We start from the raw sequence: 21,155 nt of genomic DNA on the forward strand, positions 1-21,155 counted from the left end.
GTGTTTGCATTGGGGATATTCGATCTACTTAACTGCAAATCTTGCTGATTTAAATTAACATCTTATTAGGAATCAGCAGATATTACTGTACTGTTTTACGATTGTGCTTAAGATAATATTCTTAACAACAAAATAGGGAATTATATTTCGAAATTCCCATTCGATGCCAATGGGGAAAATCAGCTGTTTTATGTGCAATCGATTTTTTTACATAAATATTTAACATTAGAGGGAATACGTCTCTTGTTTGGCAGCGCGGCTGATGCTCAGCTGTTGCGCTTATCAAATCTGAACTGGCAGAGGAAAATTTGAAATGGGAAGTTATATTGTCGTGCGTCGACTGGCTACACAGCCCAAATTGGCCCATGCCCCTAAACGGTAGTATATATATAATGTATGCCTCCCTCAACACATTTTAAAACCATTTTTGCTTGATGCAGCAAGTGGAAGAGCGTCGTTGGCTTGGAGGTGCACGCACAGATTACAAGTGCATCCAAATTGTTCTCGGGCAGCGGCACAGCCTTTGGAGCGCCACTGAACACATCGGTTACCTATTTTGATGCATCGATACCGGGCACGCTGCCAGTGAGTTTTTCCCGGGTCTCTTAAACAATTTACTAGCTTGGGATTTCTCTCTTCAAGGTGCTCAATCGCAAATGCGTGGAGTCTGGCATAAAAACCGCTTTGGCGCTTGGCTGCCGGGTGAACGAGGTTTCCATGTTTGATCGGAAGCATTACTTTTATGCCGATTTGCCAGTGAGCATTGACAATTCGTCACATCGATCGCAATATACAATAGTTATACATTTTTTTATAGAACGGCTACCAAATTACACAACAACGCGCTGCCCTGGCGAACGACGGTCTGATGACATTCCCGGTCATAACGCCTGGGAAGAAGGTCTACTATAAATCTGTCAACCTGCTGCAATTGCAACTGGAGCAGGACAGCGGTAAATCATTGCACGACGAGCAGCTCAAACGAAGCTTAGTTGACCTTAATCGTGCTGGTGTGCCATTAATGGAGCTGGTATTTGCGCCAGATTTGGAGACTGGCGAGGAGGCTGCCTCGTTGGTGAAGGAACTGGTGCTTATACTAAGACGACTGCAAACCTGTAGCTGTAAAATGGAAGGTGGGTGCCTGATAAAGTGTCCAAAAGGCTTCTACGAGTGTATATTTATTTGCAGAGGGTGCCCTGCGTGTGGATGCCAATATATCTATACACGAGGAAGGCGCTCCCTTGGGTGTACGCACAGAGGTCAAAAATATTGGCTCCGTGCGCAGCATATCGCAGGCAATTTCATATGAAATCAATCGACAGCTGGAACTTGTTGCCGAGGGCGGCGTGGTAACAAACGAAACGCGTTCCTGGGATGCTGAGCATAGACGCACCGTAGCAATGCGTGATAAAGAGGTGTTGCAGGATTATCGATTCATGCCCGAGCCCAATTTGCCGCCGCTGCATGTTAATCTTAAACCGGGCTCGGTGTCAACCCAAGAATTAATATCGGTTGCGGCTCTTAGTAAGGAAATACCCGAATTGCCTGAACACACGCGTCAACGCCTTGTGGAACATTACAAACTGAATGCAGAGACAGCCATCATTTTGGTGGTACGCTTCTCCCACTGTGTAAAATTTAACAAAACACACCGTTTTTTATTTTCAGAATGAGCCTGTCCTGTTGGAGCATTTTCTGAGCATCACCGAAAGTCTGGCGGATGTCCCAACCAAAGTAGTTACAAATTTTCTCATTAACGACTTGTTAACTTACTGCAACAAGCTTAACCTGGACATCGAAGATTAGTATGCACACATGATATCTGCTTGTACCAAATGTTGATTTAAATTCATATTATTTTTAGTACGACAAGCGACAATGCTTTGAAGGATGTCTTGAAGGCGCTGCATGCAGAACAAATCAATTTACAAGCAGCCCGTCAACTTATTCAACTCTTACACACGAATCCAACTAGCTCAGTTAGCGAAGTATGATGCTCTGCATGTTGCACAATTGGCAGCTAAAACTTGTTGTTATTCTTTTATTTTGCAGCTCATTGGTCAACATAATCTGCAACAGATTTCTGAGCTCAGCACCATTGAGGCCTATTGTCAGCAGGCAATCGCGAACCAGTCCAAGGCTGTCCAGCAATACCAAAAGGGCAAATCCAAGGCCCTATTTGCCATTGCTGGCGAGGTGGCCAAGCTGTCGGCGCAGAAGGCGAACATGAAAATCGTTGTTGAGTGTTTGGAAAGGCTGCTAAAAAAATAAAGGACTGCTAAAGTGTTACTGGACGTATTTATTTTTGTATATATAATAAATGATGCTGTAAGGTTCTTGAACACATGCTGTATTCAGTTTGGGTATGTAAAAAGTTAAATGTGCATGTCAATGTTATATAAATTATTATGTGATCGATTTGTAGCTCATATATGTTAAATATGTAGTTCTGTGCTCTCCTGCCTGTCGAGGAGAAGCGGAACTTGTGACCCTTTAATGTAGAATATTGTAAATTATGCTCGTGTTTCATATACGATATATGTCCAATTCAGGTAAAACCAATTAAATGCGAAAAAATGGAACGCACTATATTCGATTGTCTATCAAGGCAGACAATGAACAGCTAGAATCGTATTTGAAGCTCTTCAAGTTTGATGAATTTTGAACTAAATAACGCGATTTTAAATAGTTTTAGTTATCTTAAGCGTTTGCCTCCTAAAATAAATGCACGTATTTATCCTTACGCTGGCAGTTAACGTTACGTCTTGGCGGGATCAAGTGACCAGATGACATCCATTAATCGCGATCGTAATCACGACACGTCGACGGCGGCAGGCTCATGGAGACAGCCGAGTCCAAGCTGGAATAGAGAACGATTATCAAGTTATCTTATACTAGACGGAATGGATAAAGATATATGTAAAGTGCAATGTGCAGCAAATGCTGCAATGTCTAAGTAATGTGTATATGTATGTTTGTCGAACGTGCCCGACTAAAAGATACCCTGGACACAGCTCGATATCTTGCACAATTTCATATATTGAATGAGTATTAGGCGCCTTAGGCTCCACTCCACTGAAACATATTCCTGTTTTTTTTTCCAAAAAAAAATACTCTTAAGCGAAAAATTGACCAGATGCTAATTAAGATTATATTTACTTATTTTGCCTTTGCCTGCTCCTAAAAGCTTACCATAATTATGACAGTATAATTGGGAACATATAGGAAGTCTTTAAATATTATTAATAATTTTTAAGGCATATGACACAAAACAGTCGTCGCAGTAGGCATAGCTAAGAAGTTTATAGATGAGTAAAAACTGAGTATAATTTTAGGGATAAATTTCCTATTGATCAAATTATATATGAAATATATACGATAAATAAAAGAAACATGTTCAAGGACTGGAATCTCTAGGGGGTTTTTTTTTTTTTATTTTTTACATACCGTCTGCTTTCGCTTTCCAGCAAATGGGCATCGACTGGATGCTGGGAGACATTTCGCAGGGAGTCGCCCAATGTGCTGCGCAGATGCTGCATCTCGCGATTGGCCTTGGAGCTGCGCAGTATATATTGCTGTCGCCGCTTGGCCTCCTGAGCCAGCTGCTCGCGCAGCATGGAGATCTGTGGAGGAGCTCAGCTGCAGTTCTGTGATCCTTTTGGCAATGGGCTTGGACTCACCTGGTTCTCGAGGCGCAGCACCTGCTGCTTGTGGGATTGCTCGCGAGCATCGAGCAACTTTTCGGCATGCATTTGGGCGCTGCGATAGCGATCCGCGTCCAATCCCTCCGAGCACTTGGCGCTGTCATGCATGCGCGCCTTGCAGCGCGCCAGCTCCGATTCCTTCTCCGCCAGCAGCGTCTCCAGGCGGCGCACCTTTAGGCGCAAGTCGCGCGTCTCCTGCTCAATCACACTGTGGTCCAGGCCGCAGCTATAGGCTACCCCGGTGCCGAGATCATAGCGATTGGAGTCATATTCGCCGGCATCCCCGCCACCGCCGCCATAATAGGAGCTCGCTTTCTCGGCACGATCGTAGGCGCTGCCGCCGGCGAATTTGCTCTTACGGTCGGACTCCAGCTGCTTGACCTTGTCCTGTAGCGTTTGCAGCTTGCTGCGCAGCTCGGATTTCTCGCGCTGCGATGATTTCAGCTGGCGACTCAGTTCCTCCTCCTCCTGGCCAGCGCCGCCGCCGCCATTGCCGCTGGTTAATCCCTTGTCGCCACTCTCCTGATTCCACTTGGCTATGCGCAGCTGCGACTCCAGAGCCGAGCGCTGCACCTCGAGATCGGTGACCTGCTCCTGCAGCCGCTGGTTGCCATCGAGCTGCGCCTGCTGGCTGCGTCGCAGCTCGTTGAGATTGGTCTGGGCGCTGTCTAGGCGCTCGGTCAGGATGCGCTTCTCGTTCTCCGCCGTTTGCAATGACTTCTGGAGCAGCTTCAGCTTGTCCTCGTTGGCCTGGGAGCAGTGGCCCTGCTCGGAGAGCTCCTTCTGCAGCGTCTTGATCTCGCCCCGCAGCTGCGTCTCGGTCACCGCGCTCTTTTGCAGTCGCTCCTTGAGTTGATCAACGGTGGATTTGAGTGAGGTGCAGCGATCCTCCAGCTGGATCATGGCGCGATTCTGGTTCTCCAGTCGCTCCGACACCTGCCTGATGTTGCAGTCCTTCTCCTGGAGCGCCATCTGCAGGCGCGCCAGGTCACCCTCCATGGCGACGCGCTGCAGATCCAGCTTGCTGGCGCGACCCTCCACCTTGGCCAGCTCTTCCTGCAGCGTGCGCTTCTCGTTGTCCAGCTTGCCGCACATTTGCCGGCACTTCTCCAGGCGCTCCTCGTTCTGGCCATTCTCCTCGGACGTGGCCGCCAGCTGCATCTCGGTCTGGGCGAGCCGCTCGCGCAGCATTTGACACTCATCCGTGCGCTGTTTGAGCTTCTCCTCGAGCGCGTTCAGCGCCGAGATTTTCATTTTGCGATCCGTCTCCAGATTGCTTCGCTCCTCCTGCAGGTTGCGCAGTATCGTCTGCAGCTTGCCCAGCTTAGCGTCGCAGCGCAGCTGCTGCTCTGCGGCATCCTGCAGCTGCTTCCGGGCTGCACCCAGCTGCGACTTGTAGTCGTCCTTTTCGCGCTCCAGCTGGGCCACCTGATGCATCAGGTTGCGCACACCCTTGCGCACCAGATCCGGATCGACATCGACCGGCGCATCCGGACACTGCGATGTGCTGCGCGTATCGTAATCCCCGACGCTGCGTGAGGGACTGAAGCGGCGCGACGGACTCAGCAGGCGGTGGGACAGGTTGACGCTGCCGTCCACTTGGATGCCCGCGATGCGGCGCAGCGTGTGCACCACGGAGCTGAGCTTGTGCTCCGTGTCGCGCTTGTGCAGCTCCACGCAGGCCAGCTGCTCGTCCAGCGCCCGGATGCGTCCCTCGGCGCCGCCCAGGCGTGCTTTGAGCTCTTGGATTTGCTGCGTGGCATCCGCCAGGCAGACCTCCAAATTGTGCTTCTGATCCTCCAGGCGTTTCTCGCGACCGCGCGCCTCCTCCATGCGCGCGGCCAGCTCCTGCTCCCGGGCATGGAAGCGATGCTCCTCCTGGTTATTGTGGCAGCGCGCGCGGCCCAATTCCTGCCGCGTGGCGCACAGATTTGCCTCCAGATCCGACAGCTGTTTTTTGATCTGGCCCAGTTCCTGTTGCGCCCGCTCCTTCAGCTCGGTTTCCGCCGCCAGCTTGCTCTGCAGCTCCTTGCCGCCCTCGTCCTTCTGGGCAAACTCCAGCTGCGTCTTCTGCAGCTGCGACTTGATGGCGCCTAGCTCCTGCGTTGTCTTGGTGAAATTATTCTCCGTCTCCTTCAGTATGGTGCTTACACGCGTGCGCTCTATTTCCAGCGAGTTCTTGGTCTCCTCCAGATTGTTTATCTTTTGCAGCGCCTCCTCAATGGCGCGCGCCTGCTCGCGCTTGGCGCTCTCCACGCGTTTCACATGATCCCGCAGCTCCTTGTTGCTGGCGGAGTACTTGTCGCGCTCGATGTTGCTGTCCGCCAGCTGCCGCCGGCTGTCGGTCAGCTCCTTGCGCAAGCTGTCGATGTAGCCCTCGCCTGAAAGAGCACCACAGAAAATATTTAACTAGGGGGGTTAGCATGGATTTGCCGGAAGAGAAGCAGCCTGTCGTCATAATCAGTCTATCAATCAGTCAGTCAATCAATTAGTCAATCATTCAGTCAAGACAGCTTTGTACCTTCTTTGGTCTTTCGCAGCGCATCCTGCAGCTCATTGTTGGTTGCCTCCATTTTGTCCTCCCTGAGACGGATTTCCATTTTGAGCTCCTCGCTTAGCCGGCACAGAGTGTCGCGCTCCTCCCGCATGCTGTTCAGCTGCAGCTCCTGCTTCCGGATGCACTCCTCCAGTTTGATTCTGAAAGGCATATTGATTATTGAGATGCAAGACCTGGATGCCTGCGCTTACTTGTGCTCCTCGTCCCGGGTGCGCATGTGCACAATCTCATCCTTGAGCATGGCTATGGCGGCGCGTTGCTTCTCGTCGCGGGCATTGGCCTCGCGCTTGCTGCGATCCAGCGCCTCCTGCTCGGTCTTCAGGTCCCGCGCGACCGTCTCGAGACGCTCGGCAACCGCCTGCTTGTCGCGATGGGCCATCAGCAGCGCTTGCTGCTTCTCGTTCTCGGCACGGATCAGCGTCTCCTCGTGCTGCTGCACCAGGCTCTCGATGTGTGCCTGCAAGGCAGCGAGGCGTTCCTGCAGCTTCTCGATCTCGTCGTCCTTGGCGGTCTGCAGTGCCTGCAGCGCCTGCTGCATGCGCTTTTCCAGAGCGTTGCGCAGCTGAAGCACCTCGTCGCCATGTCGCTTGGCGGCATCCTCGGCGGCCGCCTGCAGATTGGCCAGCTTCTGGTTGAAGTCGTTTTCGGCAGCGCGGGCTGCGTTCAGCAGCTGCGTTTTGGTCTCCTGAGCCTTGCGCTGGCACAGCTCCAGTTCCTTCTGCAGACGCGCCACATGGTTCTTGAGGGATTCCTCGCGTACCAGCGCCTCCTGCAGATCACGTTCCAGCTGACTGCGCTTCTCCTCGACGGCCTCCAATGTTGTGTTCGTATCGAAGAGCACCGTCTCGAGGGATTCCTTCTCGGAGCGCAGGGCAGCCAACAGCTCGTTCAGGCGATGCGTGTCCTTTTCATGCAGATCGATGACCACTTGCTTCTCCTCCACATCCTTGACCATGTCCTCTATGTTGCGATTGAGGCGATTGTTCGTCTCTGTCGTCTGCTCCAAGCGCTGACGCGTGCGCATCAGCTCCTCGTTGAGCGTCTCCTTCTTGCGGCACATGGCCGTCAGCTGGTTGTGTATATCGCATTTCTCGCGCGTCATGCAGGCCAGATCCTGCAGGATCTTCTCCTTTTCGAGCTGCAGACACTTGAGCTTCTCGCTGTACGATAGATTGTCCGTTTCCAGCTCGAGACGTGCCTTGTCCAGCACGGCCAGCTCCTTCTTCAGCTCGCCAATTTCGCTGGCCTGGTCGGCGGCCTGGTGGCGCAGCTTCTTGCGCTCCTCCTGGGCCTCCAGCAGGCAGCTCTGCACGGACTTCAGCTCGTCGCTGGTGGAGCTGTTGTTGCTGGACAGCTTCTCGTGCTTCTCCTGCAGTTCGCATTTGTCCAGCAGCAGCTTGTCCAGATCGTATTCTAGATCGCACTTTTGCTTCTCCAGCAAATTAATCAAATTGTCCGATTCGATGCGCTGCTGCTCCAGAAGATCCCGATTGAGGCTGACGCGGTTCAGTTCCTCGCGCAGCGAAATCGTCTCCTCCCTGAGGCGACTGCTGCGATCCTCCTCGGATCTATCAGGGAATAGTTGGTGACTCTTTAGCCAGCTGGAAGAGGAAGGGCAAAAGCTTACCTCAGATTCATTTCAGTGATGTTCTTGTCCTTGAGTATGCGCTGTATCTCCAGCTCCACGGCCTTTTTATCCTCCTCCATGGAATCGATACGTTTTTGCAGCTTGCCATAGTTCAACTGCAACTTCTCAAAATCTCCGCTCAAATTCTCAAACTATAATATAAGAGTTTACTATAATTAGTAGCTGGTATAGCCCGGCATTGCCTGGTTCTAGTTTTTTTATCTCTGTTTTTGTTCTGACTGAATGACTGACTGACAGACTGATCGGTAACTAAGCTCAGATCGTATTTAACTTACGCGAAATTCCAACCCTTTCGGGAAATTCCACCCGCATGCGTGGAAAAATCGCGAAAAGAGTTTGCATGAAACTCTTTTGTTTACCATCCGATTGACCTCAAACTCATTTTCAAAGATCTTTGTTCGAATTCATTTGAGGCGTGTTTCACACTTCTTGTAAAATGCCTGCCAGCTTGGTGGAAATCGGGATCAAAAACTAAGCATCTGTGAGACGTGAAACCACAATCACCTAGATTTCAAAAATATTTTCATCAATTCGAAAGTAAATTTAAACAAAGACCTTTAAAAATGAATTTCCGGGGGGGATTGGAAAACCATTTTCCATGATTTTTTCACACTTGTGGGTGGAATAATCCAAAAGGGTATTATTATAACAATAAAATTTTCAATTTCCCAGATCTAGATATCGATAGGGCTAAGCCTTGAGAAACAATCTGTTTTTGTAATTAATTTAAGTAGTATTTTTTTTTTTTTTTTAGCAGAGATTACAATTGCCAACAGATAAGACATTATAACATGCTTGGGCTAGCTTAGGGACTCGAACCCGGATCCTACTTGTGCAGTTGCCATAATGTCTCGGTCATTCAAAGACTCATCCATCCAGGAACGAGACACAGCAGAAAACAAACAAATAAATACGTGTAATTGATTTTTGTCGAGACGGCGAAACAAACAATCTAATCAGCTGACTGTACCCAACGCCTGCATCCACACGGACTATCTGCATTAAATCTAGTATTGAATATACAGAAGAGGTCGAGAGTATAAATAGCACGACATCTATTAATAAAACCCTTGTGGGTTTAAAAACAAAAATCTACTCCGACTGCTCAACACTAAAGACAAAATATAATTGAAAGAATTTAGGAAATAGGAATTGTAAATTTCATTTGTTTATCAATAGTCGAGTAGTCTATCTTGAATATGGAGCAGACAGTAGGCCTGGGAGGACTGGGACAATTCGGCTCTATTTGTAAAGTCCCTGGGTGGGCTTCACAATAGGCCAATAGACTTGACCTTGGCCAAAATAAACTGTTAAATCTTAACTTATCTAAACGCATTTCAACAACTGATGATAGGTTGTATGTTTATAATATATTTTATGGTATAAGTATAAAATATATAAACAAAGAGTCAAACTTCGTGGAAATCGGATGAGTTTTGAGCGAGTTAATCAGATGGGAAATTTAGACCTATGTCTATATAGGATATTTGGAAAAAAATGTTATCAAAGATCTTTGAGAAACAAAAAAAAATATTCATAAAACTGTTTTCCACTAATTTACCACTGTTGCGAGTGGAATTAACCAAATCGCTGAAACAGGTTTTCATTAAGTTCTTAGAAAGAGAGCTTAGAGCTTTGAAAATAAGCTTGCAGCAAATGGGGAAAAAAACTTAAAGCTTCGACAAAAAAATCATAGAATTTCTTAAAATGTAGATGCCAGTAGAGCTTCTGCAAGATTCGTGGAACAGGTGGAAAAAATTATTCTTTACAAAGATCTTTAAAACATAAATTTGTAACCGATTGAAACGTTAACAAGAAAGCTAACATATTCCATCAAATGAATCACAGTAATCGCGGTCTGTCAGTCAGGATAAATACTTATATATATATATTGCATTTTTCCCGACTCGATGGAAACTATAAAGTTGAACTGCGTACCTCATGCTTGCTGGTTCAACGCAAGCTTTATTGCTCTTAAGCTTTCGACTATAGATATAGAGAGATATACATATAGTTAAACGATTTAGCGAGGAATATATAGTTAATTATATACCCTATAAAATCTATAGCTAAAATCTGGTAAGTGATTGATTTTTGCACTGTTCGAATGGAATATTGTTTGTCGGTTTGCCTTATCTGCGGCTGTTATCACCTTTTGGCACCCACTCACCGCATTATTGAGATCCGCACGACCCATTTCGGCTTGCTGTTTCTGGGTTCTCATGTCGTCGAGCGTCTTCTGGAGACTGTCGCGCTCCTGCAGCAGCTCGGATAGCTTCGAGTTGCTGGCATCCAGTTTCTCGGTCAGCTGCTGCATTTTGCCAGTGAGCAGCTGTTTGGTGCCCTCGCTGGTATCCAGCTGAGATCGTGTGCTGCGCAACGATTCCGAGCTCTGCTGGAACTTGACCTGCATGTCGTGCAGGGCCAGCTGGTATTTGTGGAGCGCCGCCTGCACCGCCGAAATGGTGCCCTCGGCGAAGGCCTGCGAGGCGCGCGTCGAACTGCGACGCGGCGATTTACCGCCTCCTCCTCCGCCTCCTGCATTGGTGGCGACGGCATCACGCGTTAGATGCATGTGCTGCATGGCAGCGTTGACCTCGGCGTCTGCCTCGCGATCAGCGATCTCGGCATCTTGTACGACAGCCTGCGCGATCTCGCGCATGGAATTGTTTAGGCGTTCGATTTCATCATTGTAGCGATTAGCCAAAGCCGCCTGCGCTTCGGCTTGAGCGCAGCGATCCTCCAGCTTTTTGAGCTGATTCATTAGCTCGAGCAGCCGCTGGTCACGCTCCATGATCTCGTGGCGTGCGCTCTCGTGCTGCACCTTGAGCGTGGCCAGCTGTGCCTGCAGCTCGTCGTTGAGGCGGCGCGTTTGCTTTAGCTCCTCGTCGGCGGCTCGTTTGGCCTGCTCGAGGCTAAACGCGACCGAGGAGTTGGAACAGTTGATGTCCTTGGCGACGCCATTGATTTCCTGGCCCATCTTGGCCACCTCGGTCTTCATGGCCGTCTGCATATCCTTGAAGGCGCGCTTGACCGCAACCACCTCGCGCCACATCTTCAGCAGCCGGTTGTGCTCGCTGTTGTAGTAGTCCTTGAAGGCCTGCTCCTCCTCCTTGAACTCATCCTCCTTGATCAGCAGCTCGTCGCGCATGCTCGACCAATCGTTGGTCAGCTTTTGCAAGTCATTGGTCAGCGCCTCGTTGGTGCGATTCGATTCCTCCAGCTGCTGGCGCAGTGCATTATTCTGGGCCACAATCTGCTCGCAGCGATTGTGCTCCTCCTCCAGCTTGCGGCACAGCTCGCTGCTGGCATCGTCATGCAAGTAATCACGTCCGCAGCTCGGCGGTGGCGAGTCTAGCGAAGAGCTGCATGGCAGGCTGCTCTGACCCAGGGTCAGCGAGGTCGAGCACTATTCACAAAGATAATCGAGACAATCATCATTTCAATTATGCAAAAAAAAAACAAAATGTAAACAAGTAAAAGTGCTCTTGCAGAAAATTGCTTGACTTGCAATCCCCTGTAGTCAGGTCATGAAAATCGCGTAGAAAGGCGATTTTAGGAAATGCAAATCAGTGGGAGAAATATGGACTATAGGTCTTAGGGTAAGAGCAAGAAAGATTTAGAGAGAGGGCAAGAGATATATGAGGACTAAGACATGGATAGTAAGAGAGTCTGAGAGTCATGAGAATCGCATGGAAAGGCGACAAATGGAATGGGGAAAGTAAAGACTGAGAAAGATTTAGAGAGAGGGCAAGATATTAAAGGACAGAGATAGGAATAGAGAAGATAAGAAAAACTGACACTCATGAGAAGCGCATAGGAAGGCGACAAAATGGAAATGGAGCAAATCAATGGGGAATGTAAAGACTGTAGTCTAAGATTAAGAGCGAGAGAGATTTAGAGAGAGGGCAAGATATTAAGGGACAGAGATAGGAATAGAGTAGATAAGAGAAACTGACAGTCATGAGAAGCGCATAGGAAGGCGACAAAGTGGAAATGGAGCAAATCAATGGGGAATATAAAGACTGTAGTCTAAGATTAAGAGCGAGAGAGATTTAGAGAGAGGGCAAGATATTAAGGGACAGAGATAGGAATAGTGAAGATAAGAGAAACTGACACTCATGAGAAGCGCATAGGAAGGCGACTAGCCAGGTGCATAGACAGACACATGGTTCCATGGAAATCTCTATATACACCTTCAATTTGACAGAGCTGGACAGGATGTGAGGAGATCAAGTTAATGACTCCTTCTATTAAATCAGATTTAATATATCTTCTGTCAAACAATTAGGGCATGTGATTTCCATATTTGTTCCGCATTACTTTTATGTGAGCTTTCCTTAGGGTAAATCAATAGTTCATGTTTTTGATGATTTGGTACCTACCATCACCTGGCTTGTGGTTGGTCCCGTGGTCAACTTGGGCGCACATGGTCCCGTCGTGGTCGGCTTGATGGTGTCGTGCATGCGCTCCTCCAGGTCGCTGCAGCGCTGTCTGTACTGCTGGATCTTGGACTGCAGGCGGCTGACGAGATTGGCCTGGTTATGCTGGGCCTGCTTGTACGTGTCCAGGCGCTTGCGATAGCTGTGCGATTCATCGGCCAGCCGTTGGCGCAGCTCCTGGTTCTGGCGCAGCAGGGCATCCGTCGTTCCGGGTGGACCCGGTGCCGGGCTCAGCATTCCGCCGGAGACGTTGCTCGTGTTGTTGTTGTTGTTGTTGATTGTGTTGCTGGTCGTCGGCTCGCCACGCCCACGATTGCGGGAGAAGGGCAGACGCGCGGAGGATGATGAAGGCAACGCTGGCGGGTCGACGGCCGACGGGCAAGGCGTTTGCTTGAAGTTATCGCGATACGCTTGCATCTGAGGAAGGGGTGGACCAAAAGGGGTAGAGGATATGTTAAAGTCGGTTCGTGTTATTGTTTGCGGTTTGCGTGTGCCAAGAAAACTTTTGCAGAACTTTGCCGCCTACGCCTAAATGCTCGATAACTTTGTCCAAATTGATTTATTAACTCGCTGTTCCGTGGGCGACTCCGTCCGTCCGTCCGTCCGTCCGTTCGTCCGTCCGGTCGCCATGACAGCGCACGGCGCCAAGGCAAATTATTTTTTTTTTTTCTATGCTTAGGCCTCATAAATAAACAAGCTTCCCGTTTAATAATGATATTTCTATGCGCAACATCGCCCACTTGACAAGACAAATCCCCCAAACTGGGCTGGCACCGTTTGTCACCAGGTTGGCAACGTCCTGTTTTTTTTTCCAGCTATTCTAATTTCCATGTATTCCTCGTATTTATATTAATAAACAAGTATAGCTTGTCTTTGCCTTATTTTGTTTTTCGATTTTTTATGTAGCTCGTTGTTGAAACTTCTTTCGACACGAAGGAAGTCTGCTGGGGTCTTCTTCCAATTTTTCGCTCCTTATGCTGTGTGGACTTCATTTATGGAGACAACAAAAATTAATAGTCGCAAATATGATTTGCCATGCAATAAGATTTGGTTCTATCTATTTTTGTACAGCCTGCTTTTGGGGCCTGACAACTCCGATTGGGGTCGACATAAAGGCACAATCATAAATCTGTCATAAATATATATAGATTTTATGGAGCTTCCTATTTGATACACTATTCAAATGCATCGAATTGTCAATATAGAAGCTATAAGACTTCTACAAGTCTCAAGGATTTTTGACTGGAGAACTTGCTTCTCCAAGCTTATGAAAAGACTTCTTGGAATATAGCCAAAAGTTATCGGATGTATATAAAATATATAATCTATAAATCATACTCAGTCATTTCTATGCCTGTCTTACATTTTTTAAGATTTGATGCCAGAGAGAGATAGAAAATGGCCAACATGATTAAGTGTTTCATGGTTAAGAAATTTATAATATTTGTCGATAATTGAAAAAGTCTTTAAAATACTTCCGACGCAACAGGTTCATCCTGATTTATGATTAGTTTTTGATTAACTAATTAATTTATGTTAAACCAAGGCCTCTTTTCAATAATTAATTTTTTTCAATATTTTCAGCTTATGAAAGAGAAACAACAAATATTTTCGTTATAAAGGGCTGTCAATCTGACAAAAAAAATTAGTTGAAGAAAATATAAGTTTGTTGAATAGTGTTAATCAAAGTGATACATTTATCATCAGGAGATAAATTTTAACAGCCGGATACTACTTAGGACCGTTTTAATTTACACAATGCAAATATCAAGAATTGTTTCTGTACAGATTCAATATACAATAGAAAAGATATATGAGCTAATCCTCTCTAATAGAACGGATAAGAGATATATTTGCGTTTACGGATCGTCAAAATTGTGGGACTATCGCTTTATAAAACCCAGCACAGAGCTATCCTTAATGTCCCAGAACTTATCATTTATATAGATCCTGAACTTAAAGACGAGCACATTATGGCAAATGTATTAAAAAGCTTCGGCATTTATAGTCCGATCAGAGCATAACATAGGGATACCCCTAATTTGTGTATTTACTAAAGTTTTTAAAATAACTCTTTTCTTTTAACTTGAATGGAATGCGGGAGAAGTCCAATAAAGTTAAATACTCCTAACCGTAATGTTAGTGAGAACTGTCGGCTGCTTATTTATTTTATTTGCAAATTCTGTTAAAAGTTGAAAAAGAGTATATAAGCAATGTGCAATGTCCTTCTTATCTAAACATAATAATATGCTAAAAAGTTTTAACAGTATTCGAAACAAAGAATCGAGCCAAAAAAATATATTGTAAAGACTTTTCCAGCTGGCTTTCGTTAAGATTAACTTAAGGTATATTTGTAAGTCGAGTCAGTTGTTGATCACGTGAGAGAAGAAAGCCGAATTGTATTAGCAGAAATTAAAAAAATTGCCATTTAAATATTGATTTAAATCCAAATTAAGCTGGAGTCAATGTGGATTGGAGAGATATTTGTTTGGGAAAATAATAAAATAGGAGAAAGAGCCTTAGAGGTACTCAAACTAGACTGGAGCTCTAATAATTAATAATGTGCAAATTTTGATAATTTTTGGTATTATTTTAATTAATTTTGATTTAATTTTATTGAAATTTAGTAATGGTTCGTACTTATTAACAATAAGGCAGCACTTACTTTGCTCGAGACTTTGCTATCAAATTGTGGATTATCAAAATCAGTGCGAAAATGTTCTTGCTGACAAATTCAGCTTGAAACGAGTTTCTTTTTACTTTGAGAAAACACGCAACACTCGCGAATTGGGCGGCAAACAGACACACCTGGCTGAGGTAGCGCCAGGCCACGCCCACTTTCAGCTAACAATTGGCAATTGACACAAATTAGCCAAAATACGCAACAAAAGTTATTCTATGAAAATAGTTAATCCGAGTCCTGTGTACTGACAAAGTCCGTGGAACAGAAGCAACTGAGCGCCAAGCGCTGCGCTCGCCCATTTACATAGGGCGACAGCCGGAGACCGGAACAAACTCCATGCCCGACGATCCGGCGCAACTTGGCGCCGCTTCCTGGCCCCCGTTCAGGGTGAGAGTTAAATAAACATTGAATTAACAAATTCCACGTTGCCCTGGACAACCGAAATTGATTGGGCCCAGCTCGATTTGTGGGCACAAATTTTTCTGTTTGGCCAAATGCAAATCGCGGCCGGAACCCACCCGGTCTGAAGCATCTCCGCAATATTGGTCACAATATTCGTTCGGGGCAGGGCCATTAATTTAGGGGCCTAACCCTTGTCTTGTTTTTCTTTTTCGATATTTTGCTCATTTGTCAAGAAAATTTAACCACCAGCGCACCTTTTGCTGATCATTGCCATCTTTATTTGTGAGGCAAGCAATAGAACGTTTTTGTTTGGCACACCGAATATTAAATACCCTTTAAGACATGGCTTGATTGTTCAGTTAGCAGCTATATAATATAGCTAGTACTCCCCTCGTACAGTCATATCTGTTCTTTCATTTTCTCAATTATATATTTCACACATTTAGAATAAATTACCCGTCGTTGCCAGGCGCAAATGAGTATTCAAATTGTTTGTTGTTATCTCATTCATTCTAGTTCCTTTTTAATAACAAGTTAAAGAAAACATTTCTACTGGAGTTGAACCAATGACTTTGCGCCTGCTAGTTCGATGCCAGCCTTTTTCAAGGGAAAAAAAGTATAAAAATCTTTGGGATGGGCAGATCTAGTTAATAATTTATCTATAGCTATATTCATATTACCTATAGATTAAAATTCCTAGAGTCTAAGTTTCCAATTGAATGCTTGATGAAGGAGCATCAAATGATGAAAGAACTTCGAGCTATAGTTAAATTGTCTCTCTTAGGATCAAAGATATTTCCACCTCAACCTTTATAATTTTTGTTTAATAAGAGAGAAACTTTAAATGAATAAAATATTCCATATGGATTGAATGCTTTAAAAACAATCCACAATCCCACTGAAACCAAAAGATCTAACTCAATTATTTGATTGAAGTCTAGCAGAAAGAAGACCTAATCGAGTGCATATTCCCGATCTCCCGTTTAGATAAGTTAAATAAGTACAACTGCATACAAAATAAGGTAGAAAACTTTCGAAATGTGCACAAATTGCAAAAATAGTGCAAATATTAAAATTCAAGAGCTTGGTAAATCAAAATGTCGAAATATGATATTGCGACTAAGTATAAATATTTTTGCAATGCCAGCGCAAAGCACGAGCTGCGAAGGTTATCTCAAGATTCATACTAGGTGGCATCCGACCGATGCCTGCTCCTCCGGCTGCCTATCGGGTAGCACACGGCAGGCACACACACACACACACAGGCACACCCAGTTACACAACACGTTGAAAGGTGGGCGCACAAATATTTATATATATAAATATATAAAGAATAGGTATAGAATTTTAAAGAAATTTTTCTAATATTGCTTATCAATGTGCGACGGTAATTTTTTTTTAAAGCTCCCCGGGCCACTTTGAACCTGTGCGCAGATATCAAGGTGCAAGTGCAACAGGCATATATAGAAATCTGTATAGTATAGGGAATTTTTTTTTTTTTTTTGAAACGAACAGAACTATAAACAATCGGCAGGTAGGCAGGCGTCTGGCTGTTTAAAGTCCGAGGTTAAGGTGTTTATTTGTGTTTTTTTTTTTTCTTGTTTCACTTTCCGTTTAGTTAATCTAAATATATTTGTGCACGCAATATTTATGAGACAGCCAAAAGCCTTTGGAGTAGGTGTGTGATTATTTTCTGGCTGTCACTGTACAGCATAAGTATATTTATTTATTTCTTATTGTTGTTGTTGTTGTTGTTGTTGTGTCTCTTGCTTAATGAGTGTTGGGTTCATAGTCAGCGGCTTATCAGTTGCCGTCGCTGTCGGAACCAGTCGAAATGCCGCAACAGGCTGATTGAAATGGGTTTGAATAGCTTTTAGTTTACATGTATTCCATTTCCATTAACGACAGGCTCCAAAGTACACTGCAAGCGACCGACTGCAGATTAAACCAAGTCCAAGTCCCAATTGCAATTCCCTAGATGATAGTTGAGATTGGTTTTTCTTTTTTTGTTTTTTCGGCTGGCTTGATCTCGTCTATAGGCAAGAACTCGCTGTGCGCAATGCCAAAACCTTGAGTTGATGGACCTTGTGCTCTAGACAAGCTCGATGATTTATACTTTTTTATTTTACTTTATTTTTTTTTTTGCCAAATTCGTTTACACTGAGAAAAATGGCGAACAAATTGTCCATTACATTTTAAGTTCAAGATGATTCATTGTCCTGCTATTGTCCTAGGTCAGAGAGATGCTTCTTGCTGCACTTGCACAAAATGATTATAGCTTAATAAATTATAAATTTAATTATATTTGAAATTATTATAGAAAGTGGAAAAAACTCAATCGAATTTTTGGTTCAAAATACTTGAATTTTTTAACTCGAATCGGTTCGGGCTAAGATCGCTTAAGCTTACACAAATTATTAATTTAAAATATAAATATAAATTAATAATATTAAAATGATATTGTTGGAAGATATGGAGGTCATCTGTTTTTTTTTTTTTCATTTTGCAATGGTGTCAAAAAATAAAAATGATTAAATTTTTGATAAAAATAAACAAATATAAATATAAAACTAAATAATTATAAATTTAAAATAAAAAATTATAATTAAATATAAATAAAATGTTCAAAATGTGTAAGATAGGTCTTCATTAACATAAATAAAATTTTCAGACATTTTTGTAATAAAAATGTTTGTTTTTTTTTTTTGATGCAACATTAAAAAAAAAAGAAGATAAACAAAGTGTTCATGATATATTAATTTTAGGATGTAATATTTAATGTGGCCAGCTTTGCGACTTATTCGCAATTTTGAAACTGATTTCATAGCAGTTATTTTTTCTCAGTGTAGATACAATGCAAAATCTTACAGACTGCGAGCTGGCGCACCCAGACAAAAAAATTATAAAAAAAAAATGTAGTAATATAGAATAATATAATAGAAATCGGAATGCGTCTGCCTTGCCTCGCATACGGCGTATAGGTATGTCCGTATCTGGCGGGAGCTATCAGTGAGAATCGTCCGTCGGTTGCAGTGCGAACGAATCGAAGGTTTTAAGAAGAGCTCCTGTCTAAGCGGCGCTTTAGTCAGATTTCGGAATTTGCCAGCATTGCACGGCAGGGAGAGCGCAAAATAGATTACAAAGTACGGAAGACGAGTATCAGTCCGTAAACGGTTCTGTGTCCGTGTAAGGGAGAGCGAGCGAGCGAGCGAGAGAGAGAGAGAGAGAACGAGATGTCGCAAACACTGGACGATATATTGCAGCGACAGGAGAATGCCCGCCAGCTGCGTTTGGCCACCCGGCCCAAGTTCCGGCGGTTCAATTCACTGGATCGCATACCGGAGCATCCCAGCCAAGACGAGTCCGAGAACGAGGAGCATACAACGCATCGACATTTCATAACGCTGCGGCGCCAGCGCACGGCTGACGGCAGCCTGTTGCGTGCCCATGTCCCGCCGGCGAGCGCCCGACCGGAATCATCCTCCGGCAGTCTCTTGTGGTTCGGACCGCAGCTGCTGTTGCGCCTGCTGATCCTGCTGGTGCGCTACATGCTCTACATTCCGCTGTCGATAGCGGCGCCCAGCTTTTGGCTGTCCGCCCTGCTCTGGATCTTCTGGAAGCTGTTGCGCGTGCCCATCGGCCTGTGCAAGTGGCTGCTCAGCAGCGACGAGGAGCAGCAGCAGCAGCAGCAGCAGCAGCAGCCGGGCACAGCGCAGCGCGGCCGACAGCGTCAGCGTCAGCGCACCGTGCTCCTTAGCTGTGGCAGCACCATTCAGACGCTGCATTTGGCGCGCAACTTTTACGGGTCTGGGGCACGCGTCGTGGTCTTTGAGTTTGAGGGTCTGTTCGGGCTGGCGCGCTTCTCGACGAGCGTGGACAAGTTCTATGTGGTGCCGCAGCCGAGCAGCTCCAACGTGGAGCAGTATATCGCGGCGCTGTGTCACATTGTGCGCAAGGAGCGACCGACTGTCTATGTGCCCGTGTGTGCCACCAGTCCGGCGTACTATGATGCCCTGGCCAAGCCGCACTTGGAGCTGTTGGGCTGCGCCAGTTTTGTGCCGGGCGCACGGGAGACCCAGCAGCTGGACGACTGCCTGCAGCTGTTTCAGCGCTGCGAGGCGCAGCAGATTACGCTGCCGCCGCACACGGTCGTTACGAAGCCGGAGCAACTGCATCAGCTATACGAGGGCGGCTTTGTGGCCGGCTATCGCAACATATTCATGGCCTGCGGCATGCAGGGCATCATGGAGCGGCACAAGTACATATTGCCCAGCCGTCGGGTGGAGCTGCTCAAGTTCAATCAGCACGAGATTAGCGAACGCCAGCCCTGGCTGGTGGTGCGCGATCAGCCCGGCTATCATCATTATGTCACATGCACCACGGTCAAGGATTCGCGGGTCGTGGCCAATGTCAGCTGCCGTGTCGAGCACAATACCAAGAATCTGATACCGGTGCGACGCGACGATGAGGCCCAGATCGAGCACTGGCTGAGCGGTTTCTTTGCCAAGGTGCGCTTCCAGCGCAGCATTAACGGGCATGTCAGCTTTCGTTTGGTCAAGTCGCCGGCGCATGGCGGCCAGCTGGTGCCGCTCGGCGTTCGACTGGGCGTGGCCCTGCCCTATATATGCCACAATCGTTCGCATGCGCAGCTACTGTGTCGCGCCATCAAATGCATGTGCATACATCGACGAGGATACGCAGCCGACGAGGATACGGCCAGCTGGAGCTGGAGCTGGTCAACGCTGGAGCGCAACACAACAACGGTGGCGCTGGACAAACGGGAGGCCCTGTTCGCCTACTGGGATCCGCTGCCCTATTGCGCCTACTATCACTTTCAGCTGCCGCTGGAGTCCGTCAAGCTGTTTTTGCAGCGACGGAATCGCAGTGCCGAGACCAAAAGTTTATCGCCGCGCATCACGGCGCCGGTTCATTGAACGACGACGACGCAGTGCACCCGGCCGGGACGGGCGGGCGGTCAGCTAGAAACAGCAGCGACAGCGAGAGAGATTGCACAGACTGAACAATAATAATACACACACACACACACACACACACACACACACACACACACACACACACACACACATACATATATGCACATAAATATGTATGTATGCTGATTTTGTTTACTTGTCCACGGGGTTCAACATCTATCTAAGAAGATTAGGCTAGCATAGAGCACATTATATGATTATATGTATATTGTAGTAGCATTTGGATCTGGCACGCACACACAGGCCTATAGTTTATTGACTCTGCGTAATAAAGCTTATAATTTATATGTATTACCCATAATGGTTTTTGTTTTATTTATTTTATTTTTTTTTTTTTGTAATTTCATTCACAACACACACTCTGTTCCATTTGGAAAATTAAAATGAACTGAACTGACCAAAACAGTTATCCTTGTCGGTGGTTGTTTTGGCCACGTTTCGTTTTCGTTTTCGTTTGCGTTTTTGTTTTGTTTTGTTTTGTTTTTTTTTTTAGCCCTGTTGCTTGGCAACGGCTGTGGGTCAGCTTAATTGCGGTTAACCGCGCCATTTGCATTATTCTTATCAGACCCAGCCATGCAAATGAGGTGTGCAACACGCAAATAAACCCCTATTTTGTAATACATTCAGCTCATTATTTAAATCGCCAATGTTATATGTTTACAGACTTAGCTGACATCAGACTTGCAACACGCTATATACAACAATTAAATATAATATTTAACAAT

General features: G+C 45.9%; 3 protein-coding genes across 5 annotated transcripts; 2 read left to right on the top strand and 1 right to left on the bottom strand.

The window, feature by feature from the left end:
- The first annotated feature begins 220 nt into the window (after positions 1-220).
- Positions 221-2,344, top strand: GatB (glutamyl-tRNA(Gln) amidotransferase subunit B, mitochondrial). The gene is made up of 8 exons (XM_002058605.4): positions 221-378; positions 441-585; positions 643-756; positions 818-1,133; positions 1,189-1,613; positions 1,669-1,805; positions 1,865-1,988; positions 2,053-2,344. Exons 1-8 carry the CDS (start codon positions 314-316, stop codon positions 2,269-2,271), a joined length of 1,545 nt encoding a protein of 514 aa, XP_002058641.1. The 5' UTR covers positions 221-313; the 3' UTR covers positions 2,272-2,344.
- On the bottom strand, positions 2,285-21,114 carry Root (ciliary rootlet coiled-coil, rootletin). 3 transcript variants are annotated; one of them, XM_002058606.4, is made up of 9 exons: positions 20,726-21,114; positions 12,295-12,768; positions 10,080-11,318; positions 7,889-8,040; positions 6,453-7,829; positions 6,226-6,401; positions 3,681-6,085; positions 3,448-3,623; positions 2,285-2,860 (listed from the first exon to the last, which is right to left on the bottom strand). In XM_002058606.4, exons 2-9 carry the CDS (start codon positions 12,766-12,768, stop codon positions 2,797-2,799), a joined length of 6,063 nt encoding a protein of 2,020 aa, XP_002058642.1. In that variant the 5' UTR covers positions 20,726-21,114; the 3' UTR covers positions 2,285-2,796. The 3 variants fall into 3 exon arrangements, with proteins under 3 accessions (XP_002058642.1, XP_070063357.1, XP_070063358.1); XM_070207256.1 differs by lacking the exon at positions 20,726-21,114 and adding an exon at positions 15,017-15,316; XM_070207257.1 differs by lacking the exons at positions 10,080-11,318; positions 12,295-12,768; positions 20,726-21,114 and adding an exon at positions 8,185-8,332.
- LOC6634853 (uncharacterized) lies at positions 18,483-20,731 on the top strand. The gene has a single exon (XM_002058607.4). The coding sequence runs from the start codon at positions 18,670-18,672 to the stop codon at positions 20,368-20,370; it is 1,701 nt and encodes a 566-aa protein (XP_002058643.1). The 5' UTR covers positions 18,483-18,669; the 3' UTR covers positions 20,371-20,731.
- Positions 21,115-21,155: the final 41 nt, after the last annotated feature.

The sequence above is a fragment of the Drosophila virilis genome, chromosome 2, assembly GCF_030788295.1.
Source record: "Drosophila virilis strain 15010-1051.87 chromosome 2, Dvir_AGI_RSII-ME, whole genome shotgun sequence".
NCBI classification, from domain to species: Eukaryota; Metazoa; Arthropoda; class Insecta; order Diptera; family Drosophilidae; genus Drosophila; species Drosophila virilis.